Here is a 15337-nt window from a genome sequence, read left to right on the forward strand (position 1 = left end):
ATGGATTACGATTAGGCATATGTTATAGAAAGTTGAGTATGTGTAAATAAACAAACAAACAAAATAAATATGTATGTGGTTTATGTGAACATAAAAAAGTAAAAATGATTTTATTGTGATTTATAATAAAAGATATAAAAATAAAAATAATATGAGATAAATAACGTCAATTGAATAAAAAAGGATAACAACGGTGATAACTGTTTTTGCAAATGAACTCTTAGGAACCCCGCCATCACTGAATTGAGAGATTCCGCTGAAATGGTTTCATGTGGCCAAGGTCAGCTGAGGGCAAAACTCTTTTTACAATCTATATAATGGGTATATGGGTAAAATAGCAGCACGGTTCAGAAGAGATCATGACAACATTACCTAGTCTCTGCTGCCCCCTGCTGGCATAGACTCTCCAATGCACTTGAAAATGGCTCTTATTGACTTTTTGTGGCGAAGTTTTAGTGAGTGCAGAAATAGTTTCCCTATCTAGGAAGGTTAATAATAACAAGACCACTTAAACTAACTAGCTACTATAAACGAGAGAGACATTTGATTAGGAAGGCAACTTTCCAAGTCTCAGGAAACAGAAGCCGGATCCCTGTTGTTCCTGATGTTGCTCCCAGCTCCCTCCCCTTCCCTTCCCTTCCTCGGCTGGCTCCACCTCTGTAGGGTGTCTTGGCCATCGTACGATCTTCCCAAATTTCCCGTTTCGAGAGACTTCTCTGCAGCCTCTATGCGCTGCCTGCAGCGAGGGCGCCACGGGAGCCAATGGGGGAGGCGTGAAACTTTAGCGCAGTCCCTCAAGAGATGGTGCTGATGATCGAGCAGCCGGACAGACCTGTGACCCCGCTGCTGTCCGCACCAGAGCAGGCTGGAAAGAAGGACTCCCGGCCCGGGACACAGGCGACGTAAGTCTGGGAGCGACGAGCAGAGGCCCCGGTGCGCTCTGCAACTTCTGTGGAGAGGCAATGTAGGCCTTCTTCGGCTGCGTAAAAAGAGCGCTGGGAACGCGCTATTAGTTGATTTTGCATGGATAAATGCATTTGGAAAGTGTTGTCTTGTTGTCTTGTTGTTGACATGTGCCTGTCTCGTCAGCACAGACATAGGCCTACATACTCGTGTAATTAAAGGGTTGTAGCGTCTTTATAGGCTATTATTAGACGCGTGGCTCGGTCAAGTCTAGCGTAATGATAAAGTGATTACCGTCAGATCTTTAAACTAGTAAAAAGGACTGGATTGGTTCTAGGCAGTGGTTCTCTTCTCACCGTGGGGTCCAGGGACCACCAGGGGTCCTTTATAGAGAAGAATGACTGTTTTGGTCATAGTTTCTCTATCTCTCTATCTGCAATAGCCTACAGATAGTCATGGGATTCTGGACAAAATCATATTTAATGATACAAAATATTCAGATTTGGGTTTAAGAGACAACATCTCATCAAATGGGGGTCCATGGCTCTATGTGGTCTAAATTAGGATTCCTTCATATGAAAAAGGTTGAGAATCACTGATCTAGGGCACAGAGCAGGTCAAATAATTCAGTCATATAAGGACAATTGCAGAATAGATAATTTATTTATATATAGGCCTATAATCCACTGTCTGTAAATCATGTTTATTATTGTCTAGTTTCCAAATATAGGATATTAGACATACCAAACACATACTGTAGGCTTAACATAGGAAACTACTAAATCATGTAATACTATACTATATCAAAAAATACTATATCATGTAAATGCCATGCCTGATTCTGCTGTAAACGGCAAACTCCACAATTGTGATTATTCGGTTACAAGAGAGACATTCAAGTTTTCCACAAAGACATGCCTTTGCTATAACCACAGAGATCAAGTTCTGTGTCTTCTCATTTTATGACTGTTTGATCTGGATAAAAGCAGAGTCAACTTAGGGGCTATAAACTGGGTGATACAACTTTAAATCACTTTTTGGGACGACACCTCTCGTTTGTTCAGGATCCTTTCTTGAATTTGCTATTTGCTTTGCAGTGATGTCACTGCTGAGCTGCCGTGTGTCCGTGTTTACAAATTCAGCTAGTCAACCCTTAGGAGGAAGAAAGTCCTCTAGTCTATACATCCATGTTAGATAAGGTCAACTAGATAGACACATATGGGGTTGATGGCCTGCTATTTCATCTTAAGCAAAGGTTTTTTTGCACAAAAGTGCAAATTATGCTCGAGCGAAATCGCCGGCGCTGACTACGCCGAGGGGGTCGCCGCAGCTATCGGCGCAGCTCGGCATAGGGGGCATGCAGCTCCTCGAAAATGTGACTCCGCGGCGTCAACTCCTTGTTGTGAGGAATGAGGAAATGCCATTTCCTCATTAAATGAGGAAATGCCATTTCCATTTCCATTAACAGTGCTTGTCCCTCATCTAGCAAAGCCTTCTGCAGGCTCACCGGAATGAGTTTTGAAATGGAGGGACAATAAAACCACCGACATGATTGCAAGTTCTTGGAAAACGACACGATAACGTTTTGGACGTGTTTTGGACGAGTTACGTTACGAGTATGCACAGTCTCGCTGTCGCCGCTCGGCGGCTCCAAGTCGAGGCTGAGCAGAACCTTGTCAGCGCCTTAACTCCACACATTACACAGTAACTCCTTTGTTTACGACACTATACTTATACTTTTGCCCAAACCTGTTGAATGCTGTGGTGTTGGCTGTCTCTTGCTATCCATCTGTCTCACTTTCCTTGCCCATAAAATGCTCTCTATTTGAAATGGGACTAGGTGACTCCCCAGTCCCCCCCCCTTGTTCTTCTTCTTTTTTTTATTATGTCAAACCATGATGTGCTAATGCGTCATTGCACTTGCCTGCACATGTTGTTGAGTATAATGGCTGCCTGCATGTTGTATCTGTCCAGGTCTGAGGTGGAGAATGGCTGTGAGAAGAGACAGCGGAGGGGTGCGGCGAGGCCACCTGCAGACCTCCAGCTGTCTGTGGACACAGAGTCTGAGCTCTCAGAGAGCAGGAAGAAGCCCCCCGTCATGAGGTGAAGCACACACTCCAGCTAGCAGCCTATATAGTGCATGTTGTTCTGCTACATAAAAGATGTCTTACTTGAGTAAAGGCTGAGTGGGCTGGCAATACTTTGAATTTGTATTAGTTGAGTGTAACTTTGTGCGTCCAATCCAAAGTTTTGCTTTCTCAAAAACAAGTTATCAACAAGTTATCCTAATATCTGTGGTTTAAATTGATTACATACGTTTGTGAGGTATAACTAAAACTAAAACTACTGCTTTGTATGATAATATCAGGATTAAGCCAGAGAATAGTTTCGTAACCCCTTGAATCGGCAACAATGTCTAAAGGCCTATGTCCACCGGCTGCGGTACGGCTCCGTGCAGCTACCTGAACAGACCCACACCAATGTAATCTGTCAGATGCATACAGTAGAACAGATGCATATTTTTTCCGTACTGCATGTATTGACCAACTATTAGCACGGGTGAGAGTCTGTTCTCCAACTTTTAGCGGCTCTGCACGGAGCCGTACCACATCTGGTGTACATTGAGTTTAACAGTGTTTCATGTCACAGGTGACAAAATGGAAGATCTAAATCCCATAATGGTCTAAAGTGGATCATTGTTCACATCTCGGATCCTCTACTACTGTCTGAGTGATCCTCTACTACTGTCTGAGTGATCCTCTACTACTGTCTGAGTGATCCTGTACTACTGTCTGAGTGATCCACTACTGCTGTCTGAGTGATCCTGTACTACTGTCTGAGTGATCCTCTACTACCAAAGAGCATGGAAGGAAAGAGACGACACTCCGGCCATTTTTGGAAACACAATGCGCCTCGCAGTGGTCAGCTGCGGTAGCGCTGGCCCCTATAATCAGCCTCTCTAAACAGTAACTCAACGGGAGTTGAACCTCTGGTCCTTTTCATTAGGTATTTATCTTGAAAAAACTAAACAAAGAAAACGAAAAAGTTTGCTTAGTTTCCACAATATGGTTGTTGTTTTACATCCCTGCACTACACCACTTCAATCAAGATTTGCAGTACGCCCGGAAAAGATGTGAATCCTCAAAGTTTAGAGTGTTCTCCCGTTGAGTTACTGTTTAGAGAGGCTGATTATAGGGGCCAGCGCTACCGCAGCTGACCACTGCGAGCCTGTGCGAGGTTCTTTTGGCGCTGTCACGCTTCCAAAAATAAAAAATGGCGGAGGCTGCTGGGTGCTGATGTTGCAATGGGGCAATATGGAGCTGTCATTTCTTTCCATAAAAGTTCTTTGCTACTACTGTCTGAGTGATCCTCTACTACTGTCTGAGTGATCCTGTACTACTGTCTGAGTGAAGTTGTCATCCACTTTCTTTCGTCACATTCCGTCTATCATAGGCAGCATTGTTATGACACCTACAGTACACCTGCATGACCCCGGACCAGGGCTGTTGACTTTACACTCGCAATTGCTGTGTAAGCAGCCTTACATAACCATGATAAGCTTGACTCTTGTGTAAGCCAAGGGGTGTTGTTTTGACAGTAAATGTTTGGGACGAGCCTATTTAGTATAAGCATACAAATCACACTTGAGTGTTAACACTGGCTTTAGTTGTTGCTATTAGGGATGTTCATCAATTATCGAAAATCGATAATTGATCGTTAAGGAATTGAATCGATCATGTGGAATTTTGATCGATTATTATTATTATTATTTTATTTTTTATTTTTTGCAGACTAGGTTTGGGTGGAATTCGTTCCTCCTCGCCCCACTCCATTGCACAGCGTGAGGTGGAGCTTCATATAGTCTCTAGTTTTCTGGATGGGCACGGGCCTTTGTGCCAACAAAACAGTTTTAAACATGGGGAATTCACACCGGCATGCGCCGGGGACACAAACAAACGCACCCAGCGGTCTGCGGACCTCAGTGAGGCTCAGGCCTGTTGATTTGACTCTTGTGCTGTCAGCTAAGCTGGAAGACGCTGATTGCCTTACGATCATGTAACCTGACATGTAACATGTTTGTTTACCTGGCCACAGCGCTAGTGTCTGATATTCTTACTACACAGCACCATTATAGCTGGCAGAGAACGCACAACGTTATTACCAGACCAGAGTAAATATATATATATTCGATAATCGATAATTGATCGTTAATTTTCCCGATTTTCGATTATGGAAATTGTTGAAAATGAATAATTTTCCATTTCAACTTAACTTCTCTTCAAGTGTTCCTGTGGTTTGCTACAGCATACATGTACTTCATGATCAACATTACACTTTTTCAGATTCAAGCCCGCAGAGCAGCCTTCCCCGGTGCCGAGTCCAAGTGACTGTGAGAGGAAGTTTGAAAGAAAGAAACCCCAGACCAGCCAGGTAGGGAGTCATAACAAAACCCCAGACCAGCCAGGTAGGGAGTCATAACAAAACCCCAGACCAGCCAGGTAGGGAGTCATAACAAAACCCCAGACCAGCCAGGTAGGGAGTCATAACAAAACCCCAGACCAGCCAGGTAGGGAGTCGTGTGGATTATACAAACTTGAGGGCGGATTGCAAGTTTGCATACACTTAGGTTGAAGTTGTCATCTTGTGGAATTTTCCAAGCTGTTTAAAGGCACAGTCAACTTAGTGCACTGATTCAATCAGGAGAGACTACAGACCAGTGAATGAATACAATAATATTTATTACAATTGCTTAATGATAATGCATAACAGAAATATGATGAGAGTTGGGTCTTTTTAAAAGTCTTTGGCGCAGACACCACAGGGAGATATCGAGAGAGCTGCATCAGCCAGATCTATCCCCCTGTAGAGTCTAGATACTGGTGGTGGTGATGGTGATGCCTCTCCTGAGACTGATGAGACTCTACGGACTGAAGAATCGGATGACTCTGATGGGTCTGCGAAGACTGGGTGGAGAGGGGGAGGCGGAGGTTGCGAGACTGACAGCAGGAGTAGAGCAGGCTGAATGAGCTCAAAAGAGGCATAAGCAGACAACAGGCGTGTGATAGGCTTACAATGGAGGGTGAGAAGCAATGTGATAGGCTTACGGTGGAGGTGGGTGAGGTGAGAGGTGATGTGCCGCTATGCTATTGGTTAAATGAAACCAGGAGGGAAACGGCTGATTATTCAATTGAAGTTGACAGCTAACTTTGAGCGTGTGAGCAGATTTGAAGGGGTGTAGAATTAGGAGTGGACTGAGGTGCAAGTGCAGATTATAATCTTCCTGCTTGAACCTCTGTATATTTCTCAAAGTGGGGTCCGGGGACCCCCAGGGGTCCTTGAGGGGGTTCTAGGGGGTCCCCAGGAAAAAGGGGAATAATTTATTTTCACTATAATTCCATCCATAAGTAACACAATGACAGAATGTATGACTGTTTTGGTCATGGGTTTCATACACTTTCTGTAACAAATCATATAAAAGGAAGAAAATCGTATCCGATGGGGGACCCTAGGACAAAATCTTATCAAATGGGGGTCCGTAATCTAATTTGTGTCAGTTTAGGGGTCCTTGACGTGAAAAAAGTGTGCGAACCACTGACTTAGTGTATGCAAACTTCTGACCAACTGGAATTGTAATATAGTGAGTTATAGTGAAATAATCTGTCTGTAAACACATGTTGGAAATATTTTTTGTGTGTCATGCACAAAGTAGATGTCCTAACCGACTTACTGACTATCTTTTTTTTTTAACATGAAATCTGTGGCGTGGTTAAAAATGAGCTTTTATGACTTCAACCTAAGGCCTTGGCCACACTGATCCGTCAGAAAATGGACAGAAAGGATAGACGGATAGATTTATGTCCGTTGCATGTACAAGTAACCTACTTGTACAGCAGGTGGCGGTAAGCACCTTGAAGGTGTCAGCGACCCCCCTATAAACCGAGAGAAGAAGAAAGCTGGCGTCAGCTAGCTGTTAGCTCTGTGCGCTACGTTACTTATGTGGCAATAAAATGCCACTGAATGACCAGATTAGATGGTGAAATCAGACCGTGACACTGACTATCACATTGTACAACAGCGGGATGGTGTACACAGCATTAATTATAGCCTCCTTCACCGCCTCGGCCGCCATCTTCTTTGAAAAGTTGAAACAAATCTCGGAACGCCTCCTCTCGAGACCTCGACTCTGATTGGCTAAACGGACAGTGACTATCCGACCATCCGATACGTCCATCCAGAAAAAGTTAATCCCTCTTCAACTTTCTGTCCATCAAAACGTATGCAAATTTTCTGGATACGTACGCTTCTGAGTGCTCCACGGACAGTCGGACAGCTGTCATTGAAAATTAATGGAAGTGAACAGAGAAATGAACGCACACGGACAGAGACCACGGATCAGTGTGGCCAAGGCCTAAGTGTATGCAAACCTCCGACCTCAAATGTATCAGCAAAACCTTGTGCAAATATGATAACCATATTCTTCTTTCTCCTTTTAGTTGTCAAAGACAAATGCCCAGTATCATAAAATATTCAAGGACATAAGCAAAGATGAGTTACTCAAACAAAGTAAGTCCATTCATTATTCATATTCTCCTTTCAGCTGGCAGTGAGAAGCACACATGTCATTGTTATGGGATGTTGTTGAATCAGTCTCAATCAGAAATGTTTGCCAACAGGTTACACTTGTGCTCTGCAAAAAGACATCTTGTATCAGGGCAAAATGTTTGTCTCTGATAACTGGATCTGCTTCCATTCCAAAGTCTTTGGCAGAGATACCAAGGTATGCCAGTTGTTTTGGGGTTTAGTCTCATGTCATATAATTTTCTCACAAAAACATCTGATATCATATGATGGTGACCAAAACATTTATTTGTTGTTGTTGCCAGATTGCCATCCCGGTGATCTCTGTGACACTTATTAAAAAGACCAAAACGGCCATCTTAGTGCCAAACGCCCTTGTGATTGCAACTACAAATGAGCGGGTAAGAATATGCTGGCCTACATAGCGGGGAGGGGAACTGGGGGGGATGTCAGTTTGTTTCTCCTTTGACACAAATGAGCAACTGGCTCTTACTGACTGACTCTCTTCCTGTTTTCTAGCATGTGTTTGTGTCGTTCCTTTCTCGAGACACCACCTACAAACTTCTGAAATCCATCTGTGTTCATCTGGATGTAAGTTCTGCCCCCTCTACAGATTATTTCTACAGTAACACACTAATCAGCCTTGCTTGTTTGGTGGGCTGATTTCTGAAACATTGAAAGTGATTTGTGATGATTGATTTTGCGTTAATTTATTGAAAAGTGTGACGATTGGTGAAAATTGAGATTCTCAAGAAAAAAGGTGCTGGGCGTCCGGGTAGTGCGCACTAGAGGTAGATTCCATGTCTGACAACACGAGGGTTGCAGGTTCGAGCCGGCTTGGTCGGGCGTCCATACAGACACAATTGGCTGTGTCTGCGGGTGGGAAGCCGGATTAGGGGTATGTGTCCTGGTCGCTGGACTAGCGGGGAGAGGACCTGGGGGGAATAGCGTGACCCTCCCACACGCTACGGCTACGTCCTGCCGGTTTTGTCTATTGGGCAAGTACATTTGGGGAGAAAGAAAAGAAAGAAAGAAAAAAATGGCAAAGATATGTCTTTTTCTTCTTCTTAATGAAAATGACTACTTGCTTCTTCTTTTTTTAATATGTGTAGTTAAAGCAGGCAAAGTCTGATGTGAGGGTTAATTTGCGATCATTCCTGCAAAACGTGGATTGTGTAAAGCTATTATTTAACTTTTCATTCACACAGGCGTATTTGTTTCTACTCTATGCACTAACCCCTGTGTGTTGGCTGTGTCATTCCAGTTGGACAATACTGGGAGCAGCCCCATCGCTTCCTTATGTGAGAACAGCTTCAGAGTGAGCTGCTCGTCATCGCTCCCTCTGGTCAGTAAGGGCTCTGCGTGTGTTTGTAAAGGAGCGTTTAGTGCAGGGGTGCCCAAACTGTTTTTAGGATGAGAGCTACTTACAAATTGTATTATTTTACCCTCACCCCCCCCCCCCCAAGTACATATTTAGCACATTTTAACAGTATTATTATCTATTTAACATTATTTAATCATGTTATAATGTTAAATACTGTAGATACTGAGTTAGCTATACATACATTTTTTCATTAAAAATAAACAATAGGTAATTAAAAAAAAAAAAAATTTGGCGAGCTACTTATTGATGGCCCGAGACCACGATCTACCTATTGGGCAGCCCTGGTGTAGTGTATATCATGGGATTTTTCCATGATAACTGCCTATAGAAATGATCCAGACTTATGTTATACAATCTACCACTCTGTACGTATGGAATCCATGCAGTGTTTTCATTTATTTGCACTGTAGGACTTTTCTGCAGACTTCTCCGACCTGGACGGTGTTGTCCACCAGAGACGGCAGGACATGATGGAGAGCAGCAGTTCTGGATCCCAGACTCCAGATTATGACAAAATGGCTGGTGCGTCCTCCATACTATTATGACCAACCCAATCACCAGAATAAAATGTTGACATTGTACTTTTCTGCAAAACATCGGCCTTTTACGTTTCTGCAAACCTACAGGCCAATCTTCGTAAACCGACAATCTTCGTAAAGGTACATTTGAAACAAAACTTCTGACTCCAACGTTAAACGCAAATAATTCAATCATGAGAGGCCAGTTGGTAGGATTTAACAAACTTTATTTAGCAATCGGCATGCATGGCAAATACTTTGGCGCATGACTCCATTAGCCAGTGGCGCTGCTCTTGAGGCAAGAGGAGGGCATCTGCGTAGGCTAGGAGATCCCCCAAAAGGAAGATCTGATTACCGGAGGTTAATTGAGATCTGCGGGCACCGGTAGTTGATTGTACTTTTCTGGCCTTCGACCTTTTTAACGACTTATGGCTACTTGCGGCTGGCGCTTCCCAACTCGGTCGGGCCTTCGATCTTGACCCCCCTACTTGCGTTGCGGCTGGCGCTTCCCAGCTCGGTCGGGCCTTGCGCGCCGCACGACTTGGCCTTCTGACTGACCCTGACTCTCTCTCTCGACTCTCTCTCAACAACTTTAACGACTTTGCTTATGTTTAGGCAAGTAAAACAACTTGGTTAAGGTTATGATTATGGTTGAAATGTCGAATTTGGAAACCCTGGGGATCGAACACGGCCCTCTCCATCACCACAACCACAACATCCTCTCTGGCCACCGTGCTATTTCAATAGCAGACCCTATAACGCTGATATACACGTATTTAGAAACGGGATATGAAATGTATTTTGGTTCAGAAATGTGATATTCTACGTATCGTGCATTGCAGAAACGTACAATGCCAACGTTTTATTCTGCCGACCAGGCTGATATGACAGAGTTCGGATAGTCACAACGATATATGCACAGTAGATTAGGTACACAAGTCTCTAGTAACGTTGTGTACCTAATCTACTGTGCATATATAGTTTTTGTCTCCACAGAATATGTGTGCTTTGGGTGTCAGGTGTCACTATGGCTTCAGTCGTGAGTTGAGTGAACACAAGTGAAATTGGAGTCATTGGCCACCATTGCTTTCTCCTCTAGCCAGGACAGGTGGCACAGAAACAGCAAAGACTTTACTGCAATTCTTCTCTGACGTTCTGACTAATATTTCAACGTATTTCTTATTTCAGCCCTTAATTGAAGTACTATCTTTTTATTGTATTTCACAAGCTAATGTCTAGCGCACGTCAAATCACAAGGATGTTTGTGATGCCATCAATGTTTACCTAAGCTTGCAGCCAGCAGTGGTCACAGGTTCTGTCTGTTTATTTGCCCAGACTTCCCCAGCCTCCCGGACTCGTTCCTGAGTGCAGTGAAGACCGGAGAAGTTTCTGTCCATGCAGACGTTCACCTCCAGACTCCCAGCCCAAAGCACGCAGCCGCCCTGCAGAACGGTAGCACAATAAGGATCCCTCCTAGGAGATAGAAGAAGACTTTGTTAGCTTTGTTAACTCTCGGCCACTATTGGGTTTCAGTATTTCCCCAGAGAGAAAACTGTGTCAATGGAGATGACATGTAAAGGACCGGTGTGTAGGATTTAGTGCCATCTAGCGGTGAGGGTGCAGATTGCAACCAACTGAATATCCCTCGGTGTAGGAGAACCTACGATGGCAGTGAAACTTAGCGAAAAACACAGCGAAAGTCCCGCTCTAGAGCCAGTGGTTTGTTCTTTCTGGGCTACTGTAGAAACATGGCGGTGCAACGTGGAAGAGGACCCGCCAGCCCCCAGCGTCAGGTCTCAGTCTTGAAGCAAATTTGGCGTGGTAGACCCCCAGGGGTCCTTGAGGGTGTTGCAGGGGGTCCCCAGCAAAAAGGGGGATAATTTATTTTCACTATCATTCCATCCCTAAGTAACACAATGACAGAATATATGACAGGTCATGAGTTTCATAAACTTTCTGTAATAAAACATCTAAAAGCAAAAAGTTTTATCAGATGGGGGGCCCTGACAAAATCTTATCAAATGGGGGTCTATCTAATTTGTGTCAGTTTATGGGTCCTTGACATGAAAAAGTTTGAGGACCACTGCGCTAGATCCACTAAATTCTACACACTGGACCTGTAAGAGTCATGAATAGATTAATCATAGATATATTTCTTTGTATCTATCTCCAAAAGCTAATTTGCCAACTTTGTACAGTTAATGCTATGAAGGTGATGTCTCTTTTTGGCTGCTCTTTTTCTCTCCTAGGGCCACCCAAGCCGGCCCAGGGGGTGACACTCAAAGACAAATCCGTGCAGCCCACGTCACTGCACGTCATCCTCCTCATCTATTTGTTCTTGTGAGTAACCTTTCATTATGTGCCATCTGAGAGACGACGGCAGTCTGACAAGACAATTCAGAAATCTGTCTTCCGTCATTTGGGCATGTTGGGACAATGAAAGATGACGACGCCTTTGTTCTTGGAGTTTGGTATTGGAATGTTGGCCTGTGTCTCCGCAGAGTCAGCGTCCTCGTCTTGTCCTCGTGCTACATGGCCTTCAAGATTGTGGCTCTTGAGCAGCGCCTGAACTCCTTGGTCTCCATGGGGGAACACATGCAGCGTAGTGAGTAAGTGCTACATCCTCATTATATTGGGGGGGGGGGGGGGGGGGGGGGGGGGCTTGTACATATATGAATGAAAATGACGAGTTTAATTTGAAATGCGTATCATGTGGGTGTTGTGTATAAATGGTATTAAAACAAAACAGTAACATTACTACATCCAATCACCTGAGGAGAATTTAATCAATCAATCAATCAACCAATGTATGTGTATGTGTACACACACATACACATCTGGGCGAAATCATTTCATTGTCCATTTGTCCAATATGTCGGAAGTACTAGTAGTGATCACATCCGATTTAATGTTGCTGTTTGGTCAGATTAATTTGAGATTACTGCACATCTTTCTGACAATCTCTTGATCAGAGTTGGTGTTACAGTTTTCAAATGGTGGATAAACTATGTGCGTTTACATGCACACCAATAAACTGTTTATTAGCGGATTTCTGAGTTACCTGATTATTCAAGTGGTCATGTAAACAGCATAAACGGATAAGCTTTATCCGTTTATGGTCATAAACGGGTTATGAATAAACCGATAAACACACCTAGGTTTCTGGCCAATAATCGGTCTTCTCTCTGCATGTATACACATTAACCGGGTTTCTTTCGGGTTTATATATCTGCGCATGTACGAGTTGCGGGAGATAGGAGACAGGAGCGAGTGAGGTAGGGAGAGACGCGCTGCACTCACTGGCCCCTCTCTCCTCCCTCTCCCCCGGCCACAGCGGGGGGAGAGCGGAGCGGAGCGGGGAGCTCTGCTCTCTCTCCCCCGGTGTCCCTCTAACAGGCACCAGGAGACGACTGTGGTGTCTGCTTGCACGAATAAAGTCCCCAGTGCCATGCCGTGAACAGGGACGAACATTTGTCTCGGATTGCAAATAGAATGATGAATTTATTAATAAAACGCATTGTCCAAGGTGCGTGCGTGACGATGTTTTTCAGATGACAGATTAAAAAAAACACGTAGCCTACGGACAACAGACTCAGTCGTTCAAAACACAAGACACACATAACGTTAATATCCGTGACAAATTCTGTCCGTTTTCTGACAGGTAGAGTATTTCAATTCAACACACGTTGTGGGTCATCAACATTTGACGTGCTTAAGTCACCTCACCTGCCTGCCTCTGTGCTGTGTGCTCGGTAAAGTTGGAAATATTATTGACAGATGCACTTCCAAAGCGACGCGATGCCTATTCCAATTTTAGTAAAGTAGACGAGATACACAACCTAATTTTCACCTAAACCATCCTCTGCGCTGGACAAATAAATTAGGAAAATGTGATTTTGCATTTTGCAACTATTTTCTGTTGTTTTATTGCGGAATTAATGCTGCCTTTCTGGAGAGAAATCCGACTAATTGACTGAATCATGTAAACCCGGGTTTCTCCTATTGTCGGATTATTAAAGTGCATGTAAACGCAGAAATCAGATTATTGCCATAAACTGATTATTCTCAGTTATCCGTTTATTGTCTGCATGTAAACGCACTCCATGTCATGTTGTTTTTGTAACTATGGCTGAATTGTGTTACATTGCAGGCTGTGGATAATAATTCAATGTCAATCTTTTTTCCCCAGAAATCTTGTGAACCACAGGTCCCAGGATGATTTCAATGCTGAGATTTATGGAGAACTGTCCACCAACCTGTTCAAGCTAGAAAAGGTTTGGCCAATTGTCCTCGACTGCACAGCTAACAAACCATGTAGCAACATTGCCGCTGCAATAGTAGTTTAATGTGTTCAATAGCCCTTTTCCCCAGTGGCATTTAGACAAGGCAGTACAATGGTCCTATATTTAGCTGTCAGAACATCAATGTGAATGCGTGGGTGCATGTATGTATGTATGTATGTATGTATGTATGTATCATTGTTTAAGTTTTGCTTTTTTCAAGCATGCTATGTTTTGGAATGTGGTTCACTCAGCAGGTGCCTGCATGTTTTCAGATGTGTTCTTTTTTCCTCCTCCTAGATTCAAAGGAACCTCCGGAAGCTACTTGAAGAAACATAAAAGAAGCTAGCTGGATGGAAGCTGCGCCTTCTTTAAAAACCGTTGGTTCAACACTGCAGACAAGCTATCTGTTGCCAAATTGTGGACAGTTAGCTCCGACAGAAAGCTTTCTAAAAATTGTATGAACTATTTTTATATATAGGCTATTCCTTAAATTGTGCAATATGAGTTTCTTTCCCCTTTCCACTCAGGATCTCTCTCTTTTTATCTGATATACTGTGCTAGAGTGTAAATTGAAGCATATTTCAAGTGCTAGTCTTAGTGAAGAGACATTTTAAGCTTTTTTAAGGGTTTTTTGCATTTCACAATAATGGGATTTTCCAGGTATTAGGTCCCATGGACTTAGTTGTTTCAATGTTTTCCAAACATTTCAAAAAAAGGTCAACTTGTGCTGTTCACGTGTTCTTGTAGACATGAATTGCCAATAAATGATATTTATGTAAATCACTCAACTAGGACTGTCTCTACAATATCTTTCAATCACGTTTAAATGGACAACTTTAGACCTAAAGAGCTAATTATGATGACCGCTTTATTTCTCTTAAAAAAGTTGAAATCACCCAAAATGAACATCTGGCATTCATCGCATTTTGGAAATCGTCTTCTTAAGAAAAGTGATTACAATTTCCAGGACAATAGGCATAATATTCCCGCAATAATTGATTGATTGATTGATTGGTTAGTTGGTTGGTTGATTGATTGATTAAATTCTCCTATAAAACTAGGTTATATAGGAACTGGAATCATACTACTGAAATAATTAAAACGTCATGCTTATAGTTTCTTGTACCTAGATTTGGTCTTTACCAAGAGCTGTTTTAATAATCTTGGCTGAATCAAGATATAGCAGCACAGTACTAGTATTTGGTTATTGAGCTGCTGTGTAAACCCACTTCAGAAGGGAGGTTGGTGATACTGTGTTTTCATGAAACCCCCATGGGAATCCTAGCATGTAAACTCATGGGAACATCTTTGGGGTCCCGAAAAGAACTACCATGATTACCACCCACTAGATCTAGTGCACACTTTCAAAACTAGGGTACCGGCCCCTTCGGGGCATGCGCACCGCACATTTGCTCAACTTCGCATCACTGATGACATCACTGTCACTGATGATTTCACAATGCCTATGACATCACTGATGATGTCACAATGCATATGACATAATCAGTGATGTCATAAGATGATTTTGGTCAATGATGTCACTGAGGAGATAGACCAACGAATGAGAGGAAGGAGAGAAGGGGGCAGAATTTAGAGAAACATTGGATGGATAAATCCAGAGGGAGGCAGTAATGCAACATAAAGGATGCCAACTGCCATAAAACACCACA

General features: G+C 43.2%; 1 protein-coding gene across 1 annotated transcript; it reads left to right on the forward strand.

Annotated features, from left to right (window-relative positions):
* The first annotated feature begins 688 nt into the window (after window positions 1–688).
* On the forward strand, window positions 689–14555 carry LOC310780383 (GRAM domain-containing protein 2B-like). Its single transcript, XM_083640962.1, has 14 exons — window positions 689–902; window positions 2878–3006; window positions 5247–5334; window positions 7398–7467; window positions 7578–7681; window positions 7788–7883; window positions 8002–8073; window positions 8747–8827; window positions 9277–9388; window positions 10720–10836; window positions 11634–11724; window positions 11886–11993; window positions 13574–13658; window positions 13965–14555. The coding sequence occupies exons 1-14, from the start codon at window positions 802–804 to the stop codon at window positions 14001–14003; spliced, it is 1293 nt and encodes a 430-aa protein (XP_083497088.1). The 5' UTR covers window positions 689–801; the 3' UTR covers window positions 14004–14555.
* Window positions 14556–15337: the final 782 nt, after the last annotated feature.

The sequence above is a fragment of the Poromitra crassiceps genome (assembly GCF_964638095.1).
Source record: "Poromitra crassiceps genome assembly, chromosome: 8".
Lineage (NCBI taxonomy): Eukaryota > Metazoa > Chordata > Actinopteri > Beryciformes > Melamphaidae > Poromitra > Poromitra crassiceps.

Coding starts and splice junctions, on each gene's coding strand:
- LOC310780383 (XM_083640962.1), top strand. CDS start 802: ATGGTGCTGATGATCGAGCAGCCGGACAGACCTGTGACCCCGCTGCTG. Junction 3,007..5,246: donor AAGAAGCCCCCCGTCATGAG/GTGAAGCACACA, acceptor ACACTTTTTCAG/ATTCAAGCCCGCAGAGCAGC. Junction 5,335..7,397: donor AGAAACCCCAGACCAGCCAG/GTAGGGAGTCAT, acceptor TTCTCCTTTTAG/TTGTCAAAGACAAATGCCCA.